The sequence below is a fragment of the Cannabis sativa genome, chromosome 8 (assembly GCF_029168945.1).
Source record: "Cannabis sativa cultivar Pink pepper isolate KNU-18-1 chromosome 8, ASM2916894v1, whole genome shotgun sequence".
Taxonomy (NCBI): domain Eukaryota; kingdom Viridiplantae; phylum Streptophyta; class Magnoliopsida; order Rosales; family Cannabaceae; genus Cannabis; species Cannabis sativa.
This window is the reverse complement of record NC_083608.1, coordinates 6,722,189-6,740,381: the sequence shown is the minus strand read 5'-3', so window position 1 is coordinate 6,740,381 and position 18,193 is coordinate 6,722,189. Positions and strand designations below refer to the sequence as shown.

At 34.7% G+C, this 18,193-nt stretch overlaps 1 protein-coding gene across 4 annotated transcripts; it reads left to right on the top strand.

Moving 5' to 3' along the window:
- The first annotated feature begins 5,270 nt into the window (after positions 1-5,270).
- LOC115698820 (ubiquitin carboxyl-terminal hydrolase 5) lies at positions 5,271-13,174 on the top strand. Of its 4 annotated transcripts, none has more exons than XM_030626010.2 (14): positions 5,293-5,546; positions 6,120-6,374; positions 6,937-7,081; positions 7,214-7,273; positions 7,384-7,479; positions 8,011-8,053; positions 8,150-8,427; positions 9,034-9,174; positions 9,265-9,435; positions 9,757-10,014; positions 10,099-10,247; positions 10,525-11,100; positions 12,085-12,358; positions 12,610-13,174. In XM_030626010.2, the coding sequence occupies exons 1-14, from the start codon at positions 5,407-5,409 to the stop codon at positions 12,796-12,798; spliced, it is 2,775 nt and encodes a 924-aa protein (XP_030481870.1). In that variant the 5' UTR covers positions 5,293-5,406; the 3' UTR covers positions 12,799-13,174. The 4 variants fall into 4 exon arrangements, with proteins under 4 accessions (XP_030481867.1, XP_030481870.1, XP_030481869.1 ...); XM_030626009.2 differs by having other exon boundaries at positions 8,008-8,053; XM_030626007.2 differs by having other exon boundaries at positions 5,271-5,546; positions 8,011-8,427.
- Positions 13,175-18,193: the final 5,019 nt, after the last annotated feature.

Below are 18,193 nucleotides of genomic sequence, written 5' to 3'. Positions count from 1 at the left end.
GTTGAGACCATACTGCTTGTAAGACTCAGTTAAATTATTTTGATTAATCAATTATAATTCTAAAGTTAGACTATGTCTACTTTATGAATTTTCACTAAGCAAGGGCAAAATTGTAAAGAAAAGAGATTCTAAGTTTATTTATTAATTAATATACTTTATATGTCTAAATTAATAAATATATTAAATGGCATATTATTTAATAATTATTTTAAAGTTATTAAATAATTAGAATTGACATTTAAATGGTTAAATTGGAAAATTGGCATTTTTGAGAAAATGGGAATGAAAAATAACAAAATGGGAAAGTTGCAAAGTGAGGCCCAATTTCCTTGTATGGGCCGCCCACTATGCATAGGCTTTTACCATTTTATTTTTCCATTATTTTAATACCACACAATTCTAACCTAAACCTAGAGGGCATTCTATAAATAGAAAGTGTTGGCTTCAAGAAACTTATGACTTTGCACATTGTTTCTTTCAGAAAAGCCTAGCCGCCCCTCTCTCTCTTTTCTTCTCTAAAAATTTTGAAATTCCCTTGAGTGATAGAGTAGTGCCCACACACATCAAGTGGTACCTCAATCATAGTATGTTAGACTGTGGAAAATCAGCACCAACAAGAAGGAGAGAAAGAGATCCAGATTCAGATATTGATAATGCTCTGCTACAGAAAGGAATCAAGGGCTAGAGCTCTAAATGGAAGGAGTCATTATATTCCGCTGCACCCAATGTAAGGTTTTCTTAAACTCTTATGTGTTTATTTCATTGTTTTAGAATTCATATTAGGATGTTAATGAAACATACTTAGTAGTAAATCTAGATCCTGGTAAAATATTTCCAACACATCACACATATATATTATCTTATTTCCTAAACACACAAATAACAACCTCCACTTTGAAACCCTAGCAGAGACGATCTACTTCTTCCTTCTTCTCTAAAGAACACAGAGACAATAACCCAAAAATTAAACCCCAACCCAATCACCTTCTTCGTGGTTCTTCTCTGAAGAACACGAAGAACACCAACCCAGAAATCAGTCCAACCTGATGAACAAAAAACCCTTCCCAAACCGATTCAAACCCAAAAAATCACAAACATAGAATAGCTAAACACAATAGTAAAAACAGCAAAGAAAAATGAGAAGAAAACACCAGATTTTTATAGAGGTTCCCTAAAAATGTGTTGGGTACGTCCTCTTCGCGCTCGCCTCGTTTCACTATGGATCTTTAATGATCAAGAGATTACAGTGGTGGGATTCCAAAACACACAGGTATTATTTTGGTAATCCCTAATATTTTACAGTGTTTTGATACTCTCTTTTTCTTTGTTTCTCTCTCGAATTTGATAATCGACAAAAGTAGTTTTTCTTTTCTTTGTTGCATGAACAATTCTCCCCTTGAGTTGGATATCCGAACCCTAGTCCAAGGGTTCCAAGGTCCAAATTCAATCTTTGGCCATATTCTCTCTGGACCCGATTCTGGTGTTGTATTAACTGCTATGGATCTGATTTTTTGTGTTGTTCTTTTTTTCTTTTGTTTTGTTGCTCTTGGTTTATATATCCTGTTGTAGTGGAATGCTGAGAAAATGAGAGTTAGTTACAAAGTGGTTAAAACTTTGTAACTAACTTAAGTGATCTGCCTAGGTATTTTAGAGGCCGAAGGCCACATAGGGAATAATTTTACTGTCTTGTAATCCTTTGTAAATATTCTAGTTTTACAGTGTACATGTAATATGGGGTTTTATGTCAACAATTTTATTCTTTTTTAATCCATATAATTCAATCCTAAGCCCCAGTTGAAACACTACAAAAAGAACATGATGCTCTCATCTCATCCAACTGAACTTGATTTTTCAACCTACCAAATCTAGTTTTTATTCTCTGACAACTAGTAGATGAGAGAGTTCCTTCTATAGTGATTTCGCCTCTTTCATTGTGCTTCACTATTCGGCCTATAGTGATAGAGTGTCATGCCCACATATAGTAAGTCAAGTACTCAATCATAGTGGGTAAGATGGTGATAACCAAACCCAAAGAGAGAAAGAGATCCAGGCTCAGATCTTGATAATACTCTGCGACAGAAAGGAACAAGGATTAGAGATCTGAGCAGAAGGAGTCATTATATTCCGTGCAATCAATGTAACGTTTTCTAAAATCTTATGTGTTTAATTTCATTGTTTTAGAGATATTCATATTTAGGATGTTGATTCAACATACTTGTTAGTAAATCTAGATCCTGGTAAAATATTCCTAACATAACCATCACAAGACCAGAGATTTCCTTTAGTGTGAATAAATTGTGTCAGTTCATGCACAATCCTCTACAGAGTCACTACTTGGCAGTCAAAAGAATTTTAAGATATGTCTGTGGAGCATAGCATCATGGGTTTCACCTAAAATAGTATGCATCACTTGATCTCAAAGCCTTCTATGATGCAAATTGGGCCGCAGATAGTGATGACAGAAGGAGTATTTCTAGTTTTGCTGTAAGCTTAAATATGATCACTTGGCAAAGCAAGAAGCAACATACAGTGTTAAGGTCGAGCACTAAAGCTGAGTATAGGAGTCTAGCAAGTGTGGTTGCTGAAATCTCCTGGCTGCAATCCTTGTTCTCTAAATTGCATCTCAATCTGCCTCGAACACCAATGATCTGGTTCGATAACTTGAGCAATATAATGCTCACTCAAAACCATATTTTACACACTCAAACCAAGCATATTGAGTTAGATCTCTACTTTGTTAGAGAAAAGGTTCAACAGGGCCTCATTCAAGTGAAGCACATTCCTTCCTTTAATCAGCTAGCAGATGGGCTTACTAAGGCTATTTCAAGTAGTCGATGTGCTATTTTCAGAACCAATCTCACAATTGATGATGCTTCAATTATGAGATTGAGGGAGAATGTTAAGACAATTAAAGTTAGTTAGCATTAGCTGTCTTTAGTGTTTGTTGCTCAAGTTAGTTAGATTCATTTGAGAGCTTGAGTGAGCTGTTAGTTTGTTACTGTAACTAACTAACTCTCTCTCTCTCTCTCTCTCTCTCTCTCTCTTTCTTCTCTCTCTCTCTCTCTCTCTCTCTCTCTCTCTCTCTCTCTCATTGCAATGTATATAATCGAGCTCTTTGAGCTCAGTGTAGTAATGAATCAATTCTTTCAGATTCTTCATTTCTTTGTTTCTTCTTTCTTCTTTTTCTCTGTTCTTTTCTTTCATCGTTTTCATCATGTCCAGAAGGAATTTTAATATTCTTTGAAGGAGTTTTGTCCCATTGAATTTTCTCGACCATATTTTAATGAAACAGTTATTATAGACATCTAAGGAGGAATATTATAAATATTGAAAATTTTTATAGTATACACTATTGTTTTGCACGTATAGAATAAGGACGTTTTTTAGACCATTAATGAAGATGACTTTGGAAGGTATATTTTAATTATTATGTGATTGTTTACATTGTATTAAAGCCAATTCTTTGAACTATAAAAGTCTTCTCTCCAGTGACAAAGGCTGATTTTTTCTAGAAAAAAAATTAATTGGCAGGTTTTTATTTGGCTTATGGTTCCTTTGTCATTCTATCAACTTCATGGTTACTCTTTCTTCTACACCTGATCATTGAACTCGATCATCGATTTACCTGAAATCCCAACAAACCCAGAAACCAAAACCATATAAAAATGAATATGTATTGACATAAAGATAAAGAAACCACATTAAAAATGAAGAACTAGCACACATACAAGGTAAATCCCAAGGTTCAAAGGCGCAGAAATCTATTGTGGCCAAGACAGGGTCGAGGACATCATTCTTTCCCTGATACTTTTGTGAGACTGAATCTGATCCAACAAGCGCATTTGTAGGCAATACTATTACGCTGCAACTCATTGAGTTTTTTGAGGTAAGAAAATGATTGGAAGAGGAAAATGGGTTAAAGGGTGTTAGAGATTAGAGGTGAAGAATCAGATTAATTCGAAGCAGAAACAGAGTAATCAAACTAAGAGCTTTTAGCCATAACACCCCAAACTCAAGACCAGGAGTGGAGTGGAGTGAAGCTAGGTATATATATATTTGTAAGTAACAAAAGAAACACAATAAACTTTTGTTGGAGCAAATCCGTACATGTTGGTTGACTTGAATTCAATTTGATTATATTCATAGACACAAGAGAAGTGTTAGTGAAGGTTCGACTTTTTACTTAAGCTCTCTTCATCTGATCTATGGTTCTTTAGCCTAGAATATCCCTAGCAAGCCATTTTATGGTCAGTGAATGGATAAATCGTGGGAGCTCCGATCGGAAATTTGGACAATAATTTGCATGTGGATGATATATTTAAAAATTGAGGCTAAACATACAAGTGCTTCAATGGAAAAAATTAGAGAGGAGGTGGGAGAGAGAGTAAAGAGACTAATTTATTTTTTGATTGATTTATTAAATTATTATTTTTTTAAAAAAAATATTATCAAAAAATAAATTTACAAATAATCTAGTAAAGTCAAAATATTAGCTATTGTTATTTACTCATCTATTTATCACCATTAAATTTATTATTTATGGTTGTAAAAACTTGACAAAACCAATGTGTACTATATATGTCCTGTAAATATTAATAAATATATAAATGTCTAAATGTTTTATTTATTATCAATTAATATTCTATTTTGCTTAATTACAATCATCCATTCAAATAAAATAGTAACAAAATTTTAATCACTTCTCTAAATTATAATATTTTATAAGGGTAAATACTATTTTGGACCGTGTATTTTGTAAAAGTTACAGATTGTACCCTGTGTTTTGTTAAATGACAAAATGGACCCTGTATTTTCTAAAATAGTAAAAATAGGACCCTGAGCTTAATTTTTGACAACTTTTTTTTTTTAATACAACCAACTTAAAGACAATGCCTAATACGAACAGATACAAAAAATATAAACAGTTTTGTCATAGCACTTTTAGATCGGATTATAATTAAACTTTATTTTGACAAAAAATCAATTTAGGGTCCTATTTGTACTATTTTAGAAAATACAAGGTCCATTTGTCATTTAACAAAACAGAAGGTTCAATTGGTAACTTTTGTAAATACGAACAGATACAAAAAATGTAAACAGTTTTGTCATAGCACTTTTAGATCGAATTATAATTAAACTTTATTTTGACAAAAAATCAATTTAGGGTCCTATTTGTACTATTTTAGAAAATACAAGATCTATTTTATCATTTAACAAAATTGGTAACTTTTGTAAAACAGAGAATCCAAAATTGTATTTACCCACAAAATATAATTGTGGTTCCAATAATAATCTAAGCAAACGCCCTCACCTTTTAAAAATCGGTTCCAAAAACGACTCAGAACACAGCTGTTTCTGAGACAACGCTGAAGAAGCAACACTGTTTGGGTCGTTTGGATCCGGGCAATGGCGGAGGTGTCGATGTGCAGTACCAGTGGCAGTACAGACATGACTCCCGAGGAAGAAAGGGTTTTCATTCGAGACATTGCTTTCACTGCCGAAGCTAACAGCAAAGAAGGCGATACTTTTTATTTAATTACCCAAAGGTTTTTCCCTCTATTTTTTTTTTTTTTTCTCATCCGGAAGAAAATTAGTCGCTAAATAGTAAGTGAATTTTTCAGGGGAATTTCGATGTAATATTTTTTGTCCATATGAAGCATTCTGGAATAATTGAATTCAGGTGGAAAGGGGCAGTGTAATAGTTTAGTTTATTTATTTAGTGTAGAGTACTCTTTATATTTAACCTGTTTGTGTTGATACAGCATATGATATGGGGAGACCTGTAAGGCACTAACTTGTCTCACTTTTAAGGAGAAGGCGGTTAGATTTTGGAGAAACAACCCATTTATAATAATTCTCGCAGTCTCCTTTTTTCTTTGTCTGTGTGTGTGTGTGTCTAGTCTTTTTCTCTCTCTCCCATGAACCCCTTTTGTGTTGAATTCCATTAGTGTTATCTTGATTTGGATTCTTGTTTTGAAGTCTAATGTAAATTATAAGGTCGTGCTTTTGAAATCATTGATGCCTCGAGCTATGGAGCTTGACAGCCTAGTGCTTATTTCATTTCTGAGTGAAGATTTAAAAGTGAGAGCTTCTAATATTCTCTATTTTTTTCCCAACAGATGGTGGCAACACTGGATTGAGTATGTCAATCAAGACCAGCCGAACAATCCCAATGATGCTTCCTCCTTGTCTGAACATTGTGATTTGGTTGGCTCAAGTACCTTGAAAAAGCCTGCTGGTATTGATAATTCGGATTTGATATCTGAAGTTACCTTAGAGGATTCCAGTGCAGGAATCGATGTACATGATACCTTACTTGAAGGCCGTGATTATGTATTGCTACCACAAGAAGTTTGGAACCAATTGTATACATGGTATGGAATGAACAAAAGTCTTATAGTGAAAGTTCCTTCTATTTACAAGGTTTTCATGTCTTCTATTGAACATGTGAATTCATATTGAAAGGCAGAAGATTGTCTGTTAGAATGATGTTCTCGCGCTATTGTTGCTAGATAATGGATAGGACTATTCTTCTATCATTACCAACTTGTAGTTGAAAGTCCTAGAAACTTTAAATAGTTTGTTGATATGAGCTCTTGTTATATTAAGTTGGGTACTCCTAACATGTTGAAGGACTCATGTTGCGGAGCATATTTTACATTGTGAAGGCTTTTGTCTCTTACAAAGTTCGCTCATAGCCCAGGGTTTGATTTCTAGCAACTCCTGGAAATTGTAGAGAAACCTTGTGACAATCACTTGGGGTATAGTTTTTGTATTCGCGGCCCCTTAACACTGTCGTGTGCACTTTTAAAACAAAAATCTGTCAGTATAATTAATGTTAATAGACTTGATTGTAATGCATGTTTAGATCCTTGTGTTTTAAATTGTAGTGTTTTTAGAGGTATTAAATATGACTTTAATGCTTTGTGCTGATAGGTATGGAGGGGGGCCCACATTGGCAAGGAAAGTAATTAGTTCAGGTCTCTCACAAACTGAGTTGGCTGTAGAAGTCTATCCTTTGCGACTTCAATTACTTATGATGCCAAAAGGTGACTGTTCTACCATAAGAATAAGCAAGAAGGTACAGTATGAGGCCAGGACATGAGATATTTACCACTATTTTTTGTGTAACTGCAATCTCCTTTACTGTAAGGTGTCTGTAGTTATTTGCTAATTTTGTTTGTAAACTTTGACATTGAAATATTTTTGTCAGGAATCCATTGGAGAGCTTCATAGAAGAGCTTGTGAGATCTTTGATCTGAACATAGAACAAGTAAACTTCATATGTTTTAATAACCCACTGCATATTATGTATTTATTTAAAATATCTTGAGCTTTCTTTCATGCTGTTTTGGAAATGTTAATTACTTTTCTGTCTTCTAGGTGTGCATTTGGGATTACTATGGACGTCGAAAGCATGCTTTGATGAATGACATGGAGAAAACACTGGATGATGCGAATATACAGATGGATCAGGATGTGAGTCATTATTTTACTATCTGTATTATGCTTTTTAAGCTATATTCTCATTCAAGTGTGGATGGTGTAATCTTATCTAGCTTTCAATGGTTTTTGTTGTTGGAACAACTGGTTGCAGACTTTGCTGTTACTCTTGAAATACATCTTTAAAATCGCATAATTTTTCAGTTTCAAAATAAATTTGTTGTCTGATGTCAAGGTGTTTTCTTTTTTGTTGGACTAGTCTTCTATAAGTTAACTGTTTAACTTGCTACTTATTATCAGAAACGCAGGGATGCTTGAACATGTGTTATTGGTGATGCATAATATTACTTATCATGTTTTGCTGCTCTGTTTGTTTATTAGAAACATCTTCATTGTTTGACAATAAAATGGGTAAGATGACAAAGGATAGATTTTCAAAATTTAAACTTGCTTATGTTTGCTATACCTAAACTTGTCATAGATGTTTTGCAGAAAGAAAATGTGTGGAGTTTTTGTTGGTTGGCAGGTCTCTTAACTTTTTTTTTTTCTGTAATAAACTTAAAGCAGATTCTGGTGGAGGTCCTTAACCATGTGAATACTACTGTATCGGGTAGCTGCATGAGTTCTATTCAAAACAATGGATCCCTTGAGAAGGAAGCTACCTCTATTCTTGTAGAGCCTTCTAAGTCGAGCTTATCAATTGCAGGAGGTTTATCTGCTAGCAAGGGTGCATCTAGAAGCTACAACACAGAGCATGCGCAAAGTCAGAACGTTACTTTAGCTAGAGAGTCGGATAATGCTTATGGGATTAGTGGCGTTAGTACAAGGGGGTCTCCTGGTGGTTTGATTGGTTTGCAAAATCTTGGAAATACTTGTTTCATGAACAGTGCTATTCAGTGTCTTGTTCATACACCAGAGTTTGCAAAATATTTTCGGGAAGATTATCACCAAGAGATAAACTGGCAAAACCCTCTAGGCATGGTTGTAAGTTTCAAATACTATATAACATATGTGATGTTCTTCTGGATTTAGGATATAATAAATGTGTGATGTTCTTGTATTTCTTTTGCTTTTGTTAGATAAAAAGAACATGCTAAGTTCAAATTACATAGAATTATGTATAATGATTATGTAAATGAATTTGTTATTCTTTTAAGAATCTGAATTCCACTTGTGTGAAGCAAAAAGAATTGTCATTCACTTCAGAGAATCATTTACTACTGATTTTTAAATTTGATTAGGTATTATTATCTGTAACTGTGTTTGGTAAAGGAAGATTGTTTCCTTTTGTTGGCTGTTTAATCTTGTCCATCTATATTTTGTGGGAATAAGGTGGTGGCTGCTGGAAGTAGAGAATTCGAAATCTAAAGTAGTGATGTCTTAAGCTGTTTTTATGGAGTCAAATGATCTTTTAATATAACCTCATTCAAAATGTACTCTCTTGGGGTTTCGTTCTAGTAATTGTTTGAGATCAGCATAAGTAATGTATTCTATCTCCTTTTCTTCAACTGATGGTCTCCTAAATTATTTCCTACTAATGCTCGTGTATATGGGAACAATCTTCTTGTGACTTTGTGGTTTATATTGTAGGGTGAGCTAGCTCTAGCATTTGGCGAGTTACTTCGAAAGCTGTGGGCACCCGGACGAATGCCAGTTGCTCCTCGACCTTTCAAGACAAAGCTTGCTCGTTTTGCACCACAGTTTAGTGGATACAATCAGCACGATTCTCAGGTTTGCTCAAATTATATGAAGGCAACAAATGATGACATGCAGTGCATGAACCAAAGGCATTAAATAGATTTAAAGTTTTTATTTTTTCAGGAGCTCTTAGCATTTCTGCTAGATGGTCTTCATGAAGATCTGAATCGTGTTAAGCACAAACCTTACATAAGATCTAGAGATGCTGATGGCCGACCTGATGAACAAGTTGCTGATGAGTATTGGGCAAATCATATTGCTCGTAATGATTCTATAATTGTTGATGTGTGCCAAGTAAGTACACCTTTTGATGATAATATGTAATTGATGTCTGGTACAAATGTTGGGAATGCAGGCCTGAATGATGTGATTACGGAAAATGCCCAACAGGTCATTCAATCACATACTTCTGAAAATATTTCTGAAAATATTGGTTGTCAATGATAAACATGTGTATGGCATCATATTCCATATCTATCACTGTCTTTGTACGTGTATGCATCTCCTATGCATTGAAATGCTTTACATATATTTATAGATACACAATGCTGAAAATAGCATATATTCTATCTAATGAGTTTTGTGTAGAGCATTTATGGGTTATTCATTTTCCAGGGTCAATACAAATCAACTCTGGTTTGTCCAGTGTGCAATAAGGTCTCTGTCACATTTGATCCTTTCATGTATCTTTCACTGCCTCTTCAATCTACCATCACTCGAACTATGACCGTAACAGTTTTTACATGTGATGGAAGTGCATTGCCAACTTCTTGCACTGTTACAGTCCCAAAGCAGGGACGTTGTAGGGATTTGGTCCAGGCACTTAGCAATGCTTGTTTCTTGAAGCCTAGTGAGAAACTCTTACTAGTGGAGGTTTGTTGCATTTTATTGACTGTTAATTTTTCGATTTTCATTTGCCTGCATGTAATTAAGGTGATTTAATTTGACATTTTATAGGTCCGTAGCCATATAATTCAGAGGTTTTTAGAAGATCCATTAATATCACTGTCCACCATCAAAGATGATGAACGTCTTGCTGCCTACAAAACTCCTAAGTTATTGAAGAACCGAAAATATCTTCAGTTGATACATCGCCGTAGAGAACAGTAAGTACAATTTTTCTTTATGATCAATCTAACATGCAAATTAACTTAGGGAGGCTTATATTGCAAAATTATTGTATTTCTGTAATTGAATTTCTTATATCATGTAAATGAAATTGTAGCTCAGGCACTCATTATTAGAGTAACTTTAGTATTGAGCTTGTAGTCCCAGTCCAAAAGATATTTATGGATCTATATTACCCAATTAGGTTCTTTCTAGTAGTTTTTCCATTTTTCAAAAATGCGCTGTCTTATGCTTTTTTGCTTTTAATTTTCTTAGAGGTGCTAGTGGCAACCATAGTACAGGATGGAAACCCTTTGGAACACCAGTTATATTGTCAATCTCATGTGGTGATGCAATTACGAGAGGTGACATACAGAAAAATGTTCAAAGAATGCTCTCATCGCTACGAAGAACTCCGAATCATGTAGATGTTGATGTATCTGATATTAGCAAGTCAACCACTAATTTGGAACCACAGGATGACACTGGTTCTGGTATAGCTTGCACTGAATTTCACGCCTCTAGTTTAGTAAAGAACAATGTAACTTCTTTTAAAGCAGCAACTTTACCGGAACTACCACTCCAGTTGGTTGATGAAAAAAATGCATGTATTGATTTGTCTGATGGAGAAGAAAAACCCATTAAGATCTCCTCGACATCAACATCAATAGTAATATATATTGATTGGTCACAGAAACTCCTGGATTATTATGATACTCAATTTCTAGAAAACTTGCCAGAAGTGTTCAAATATGGACCTGTAACAAAGAAAGCCCGATGTGAGCCTCTTTCTTTGTACACCTGCCTAGAAGCATTTCTACGTGAAGAACCTCTGGTACCTGAAGATATGTGGTTAGTTTCGTATTCTCTCTAAAAGTATAGGTTTGTGTGTATATATATATATATATATATATATGAATTTATCAAAACAAATGAATAAATTGGTTGCGAAATTGATATTTTGTTAACTATTGTCAATTCTGATAAATGATGGATATTTTATTAAAGGATTTAGTCTAGGTAATAATAACCTGGAGGGGTTGTTGAGCGGATAGCTCTGGAAAGCTTGCTATTGTGTAAGCTTTGGTGTTTATCAATGAGAAAGCTCAAGAGAATTTCAGTTGTTGTTTGTGTTCTAAGATAAGGAAGATTCAACTAAAAGCTTATCATGTTTGTAATTATAGTAATGAGTAGTGGATAAGCTGTTTTAGAGATGGATACATAGTTGATGAGAATATTAAAGGCAGCATGCTGATTGTGTTTTTGTTTGAGCTGTGCTTAGGAACTAAGGAGAGTTGAGGTCTCTCGAATACCTTGGTTAAACAACAATTATCTGTTTTCCTATTTAATATTTCATTATTCCCGCAATTTCTCTCCGTTTTCCCTTATTGTTTTGGATATTGAATTGACGATAGCAGTGGGGTCTGTCAGTTTCATTAGTCTTGGGTCAATTTTTGAAGTTTAGAGTAGTTGGTTGGTTTGGGGGTTTAGATATTGAAATTGAAAAAAAAAAAAATACAATGATGAAGTAAAGCATATTTTTCTGTTTGTTTGTTTTGTTTCATCCCTAACTTCAGATTCCCATGAGAATATCATAATATTTTCAGATACACTGCATCTGTTGTGGTACTATTAAAAAGGATTTCTTTACTTAGTATGCTGCTTATCCTTAATATGTATTTCCTACTTTGCGTTTCAGACATTCATCTTCTGGGCGGTTGGTTGTTTTTCTTAATTTTTGATCATTTTTTAATTATTTCATGGAAATTACACAAGGACCCTGTGGAATTAATTGTAGTCTGATTTATAATATATGTCATTGTGTATGTGCTGAAGGTACTGCCCTCAATGTAAAGAGAGACGACAGGCAAGCAAAAAACTTGATCTATGGAGACTTCCTGAAGTGTTAGTCATCCATTTGAAAAGATTCTCATACAGCAGGTCGATGAAGCATAAACTCGAAACTTTTGTGAACTTCCCCATTCATGACTTTGATCTAACAAATTACGTAGCTAATAAAAACAACTCTCGTCGTCAACTCTATGAACTGTATGCGTTGACCAATCATTATGGTGGGATGGGCAGTGGTCATTACACTGCACACATTAAGGTGAGTGGAGAGTTCATGTTGTTCCTTTAGTTTGTTGTGTATTAGCAAATGTGATATAAATACCAAAATCGATCAATTAATGTATATTAAATTTGAGGTCAAAACAGAAAAGGATCACGTGGCACATTTAAGCAAAAAGTTAAAGGAATAATCATACTCTTAAGGATCCTAATATATTGCATTATATTGTTTATTACATTTACAGATATTGGGTGCTTCGTTGCTCATACTAACTACGTTACAATTTGCAGCTTCTAGATGAAAATAGGTGGTACAACTTTGATGACAGTCATATATCACCAATCAATGAAGAAGAAGTGAAGTCGGGTGCTGCATATGTACTCTTCTATCGGCGGGTGAGATCTGAAGATGCTTCTACTAACAATGGAGCTCCACCAAGTGCAGATGCCATTGCCAACCATATTCATTCCCACAAGTAGATTCCAAGGAATTATTCCTTTCAGAAAGGGGCAGCAATACCCAACATATTTTATTTCTATGTTAGTTGAATTTGGTGTATTGAATCCTTCCAAACTTGGGCTGAAGTTTAGGCTTCTGGGACTAATAAAGTTATATATTAAACAACAATACACTATTGATCTAATCCAATACTTGAAAAAATTTATTAGAATTAGTAGATAATTAGTTAAGTTTGTTATTGGTAAGTTGAGTGGTTAGTTTGTTAATTTAGTTAGTTAAGTTCTCTTACTAACTTAAGCTTCTATGACTGTCTGTTGCCTATATAAAGCCATGTACGCGGATTACTTCATTTTTAGCTTATTACATAAATAAAAGCAAAACAACTCTTTTGCTCTATTATTGATTTTCTCATATGGTATAAGAAACCTTGCCCACCATAACTTCCATGGTGAGACCTTCTACATGTTTAACTTCCATGGTGACACCTTCTACTTGTTTTCAAGATAAGAGCCTACTCCTAATGCTCCTTTTGCTCTGTTAATTCCTCCCCCTTCTTTGGTGGCTCCACGATGAACTTAGAATTCTAGATCACCTACTCAATCTCAAATTGGATTTGATTCCTCAAATCCAATTCATTCTCTTGGCGATCTTCTCCCTAGTGGCGTTAATCCCCACCAGCTTCTTCTTGACGCTCTCAACCTCATCTTGATTGACCCACACTTGAAGATTCATCTAGTCCCTTCTTCCTCAGCACTGGAGATCGCCCTAGGTTGATTCTCGTCTCTTCTGTTCTAAATTATGCTAATTACCAATCTTGGAAGCGTGTAATAACAATGGCCCAAGCTACAAAGAACAAAACTGGTTTCATCGATGAATCCATCCCTCGTCCAGCTACTGGTAATCCTCTTTTCAATTCTGGGATTTGATGTAACAATATTGTCATGTCTTTGATTTTACATCTTATATCCCATGAGATCTCCCAAAGCATCATATATTTTTATTTTGCCTCTAATATGTGGCAGAATTTTGCTAAAAGATTCAATGAGGGTATGGTACTTGCATCTTTCAATTACAAACACAACTCACTCATCTGCAACAAGGTGATCAATCTGTCACCTCTTATTTCACCGGACTTAACTAAAAGAGTTTCAACCCAATACCATTTACACTTGTGGTGCAATAAAAAAACTTCTTGACCACTATAATCAGAATCTAGTGCTTTATTTCATTTCTAGCTCAAAACTCCACCAAACCTTCCAGAGTACCTAATTATGGTATATACAATATATTCCAGCCAATATTTCACAGAAAAACATACAAAATCAATTTATGCCATTAGAGATCAAAGTTTTGAACTCAAAGCTTAAACTTGCACAAAACTTAAACCAACCATCAATACCAGCTGTTAGGACCTAAAACCAACTCAAAGGAACCAAAAAATTCAAACCCTAAACATTCCCAACCCTAACAGCCCCTATATCACAAAATCACCTCTTGAAACCAACTAAAAACTTAAGAAAACCATAACTAGAGAGCAACTAGGGTTTACCTTGATTGATTCCTCCTCAACCCTTGCTGAAAACACAAAATCCAGCAACAATCTCCTTGGTCTAAGGCTGATTCGAAGAGAGAGAGAGAGAGAGAGAGAGAGAGAGAGAGAGAGAGAGAGAGAGAGAGAGAGAGAGAGAGAGAGAGAGAGAGAGAGAGAGAGAGAGAGAGCGTCCTCTTGATTTTGGTATTTTCTCTAATTTTTCCTTTTTCTTTCTAAATGAATAAGGGTTAATTCACTTAACCTTTGGCTGAATAAAAAATTGCTAGGTGTCACTGTTGGGTTTTATGCCCTAAATAAAACTCCATTTCAATGTAATCCATTTTATTCAATATCAATAAAGAAACAGAAGTATTTTTCATTCATTTGTATGTTTTGGTTCATCTTATCAATTGTTTGTCTATTTGATTTATAAATTCATCCAAACCCTTCTCACATACTTAATCCTGTTTATTGAGTTGTCAACACAGTGGAAAGTAAACATGACTATGTGAGTAAAGATTCCTAGATTTATCAGACACTGGGGTTTTACTGATATGACAATCTACAACAGAGTTTACTTGCATTTGGAGAAATGCTATGTTCTTTCCAGAGCATTGGTTTAAGTAAAGCTTGGGTTGGATGCATGGAGTATGCATCGAAAGGGACCGATATTGAACTTTGACATAGATTTATTAAACTTACCGTAATATCTATTCAATTCAATATCACCTAGTTGATCCTAGATCAAATGATCTTAATCCTGATATGATTAGGTTCAATCTCAAGTGTGTTATTCGTGTTCTTTGATTTGTTAGTTAAGCCTACTTTTGGGTCATGGTGATACGTACATTTTGGGAACACGGTAGTGCAATTGAGTGGGAGCGCTAACATAAATATGGAATCTATAGCTTCTATCTGGCAAATAGGAAGTAAAGGATGATTTTCTTCGAGCTTGACCAAACAAAAACAAATGGTGGAGTACTCATTTCACTTAGCTGAAATATCATTTATACGGGGTTAAGTGTTTTAAGGATAAAATACATTGTAGGGTGTTACGGTAATCTAATCCCTTTACAGTGTAGATCATCTATATAGAGGATCATTGATCAAATTAGGATTATAACAATGGATAACTAATGACGTGTCTATATGGTGGAACATATAGAGAGTTATATATACTGAGAGTGCAATTCTAAGTTCTATCCCTGGATTCAACGAAAAATTAATAAGTCAGTGAATTTAGGATGTAAATTCTTGATCTGCTTATTGGAAGCTCGGATACATAGACCCATGGTCCCCACACTAGTTGAGACAATACTACTTGTAAGACTCATTTAATTGGTTTTGATTAATCAATTATAATTCTCAAATTAGACTATGTCTATTTGTGAATTTTTCACTAAGCAAGGGCGAAACTGTAAAGAAAGAGTTTCTAAGGTATATTTGTTAATTAAGATATTTTGGTTGGTCTAATTAATAAATATAATAAATGACAATATTATTTAATAATTATTTATAGTTATTAAATAGTTGAAATTGACATTTAATTGGTTGAATTTGAAAATTGGCGTTTTTGAGAAAATGAGATGCAGAAATGATAAAACAGCAAAATTGCAAAAGTGAGGCCCAAATCCACTAAGCCATGGCTGGCCACTTATGTAGGCTTTATCGTTTAATATTTTCATTATTTTAATGCCAAATAATTCAAACCTAACCCTATGTGGCATGTTATAAATAGATAGTGATGGCTAAAAGTGACTTTTGCATCTTATTCCTTTCAGAGAAAAACCTGAGCCATCACACTAAACCTAGCTGCCACTCTCTTTGCTTCTTCTTCCTTGAATGTTTCGAATCCTCTTAGTGATAGAGTAGTGCCCACACACAGCAAGTAGTACATCAATCATAGTGTGGAAGATCGTGAAGAAAACAATTCAACAAGGACATTCGGGCTCAGATCTTTATAATACTCTGCGACAGAAAGGATACAAGGGTTAGAGATCTGAGTGGAAGGAGACATATTATTCCGCTGCACCCAATGTAAGGTTTCTCATACTTTATATGTGTTTATTTATAATCGTTTTAGAAGTTCATATTTAGGGTGTTAATCAACATACTTGTGAGTAGATCTAAGATCCTGGTAACACAATTTCCAACAGTCACAAGGTTAGGCACCACCTAACACTCCATTTAACCAAATGACTAAATTACCCTTTAACCCAAAACTAGGGTATTTCAAAAGTTAGGGGTAAAATAGTCAAATTTCATAACCCCACCTAAACCCGATATTTTATTTTCTCTAAAATATTTCCCACTTAAGAAATAAGGTTCTAAACTTACCCATGTGATCAAACTAGCCATCCATCGCATTTTCCGTTGTCGCCGGGCAAAAATTACATATTTCACATATAAGTCAAATAATACCCCTAGAGTTTAATAAAATCTCCTGAATCGAGAAATTATAACTCTAATACTCGTTTCTAATACTAGGGTCCACAAATACTTAAATTCATAAATAATTATAAAAATAACAGAAATTAGTGCTAATTGTCTTTACTAATCCAAATTACTAAAGCGGTCATTACATATCATGACACCAAGGTATTATATTGGTGTTGGGAATGAAGAGTGATATTGTTGAATACGTCTCGAAGTGTTTAACCTGTCAGCAAGTGAAAGCTAAACACCAAAAGCCAGCAGGTCTACTTTAGCCTTTGAGAATATCTAAGTGGAAGTGGGAAGACATAATTGTGGACTTCGTAGTAGGGTACCTAGTACTACTCGGTTACATGATTCCATATGGGTGATAGTGGATAAATTCACCAAATCAGTGCACTTTTTGCCTGTGCATGTGACCTATACTTTGGACTAGTATGTTGAATTGTACATTAAGGAAATAGTGCGACTCTATGCTGCTCTGAAGTCAATTATCTCAGACCGTGATCCCAAATTTACTTCCAAGTTTTGGGAAAGTTCACAGAAAGCCATGGGAACCAAGTTGAGGTTTAGTACGGCTTTTCACCCTAAAACAGATGGTCAGTTTGAGAGAACCATTCAGATATTGGAAGACATGTTGCGGGCCTGTGTGATTGATTTTGAGGGATCTTGGAGCAAGTTCCTACCCTTGATTGAGTTTTGATGTAATAACAGCGACCAGAGTACCATCGGAATGGCACATTACAAGATGTTGTATGGTAGATAATATCGACCACCTATCCATTAGGATGAAGCTGGTGAGAGACTTTATCTTGGACCTAAATTGGTCTAAAGGACCAGTGAAGCCATTGAAAAGATTTGATCTCGTATGCTCACTTCACAAAGTAGATAGAAAAGTTACGGTGATCCAAAGCGTAGGGATATTGAATTTCAAGTGCGAGACTTTGTATTTCTCTGAGTGTCACTTATGAAAGGGGTGCGTAGATTTGGGAAGAAAGGGAAGTTAAGTCCTAGATTCATCAGTCCTTTTGAGATAATAGAGTGGATAGGCCAGGTGGCCTATCGATTAGTCTTACCACCTATGTTGTTCGGGGTGCATAATATCTTTATCTTCCATATCTCTATGTTGAGAAAGTACGAGTCAAATTTGACACATATTTTGAGTTACAATGATATTGAACTCTAGACAGACTTATCTTACGAAGAACATCCTATCTAGATCCTAGATCGAAAGGAGAAACAATAAAGTTGAGGAAGTGACCTGGGAATTAGAATCGCAGATGCGAGAGCTATATCCCGAGTTATTCAGATAATTTTTGAGGACAAAATTTTTATAAGTAGGGGATGGTTGTAATATCCCAATAAGCCTAATAATAAATAATTTGGGTTTATATATATTATGGACTAATCAGGTAATAAGTGAGATTATGATCATACTAATCTATTTCAAC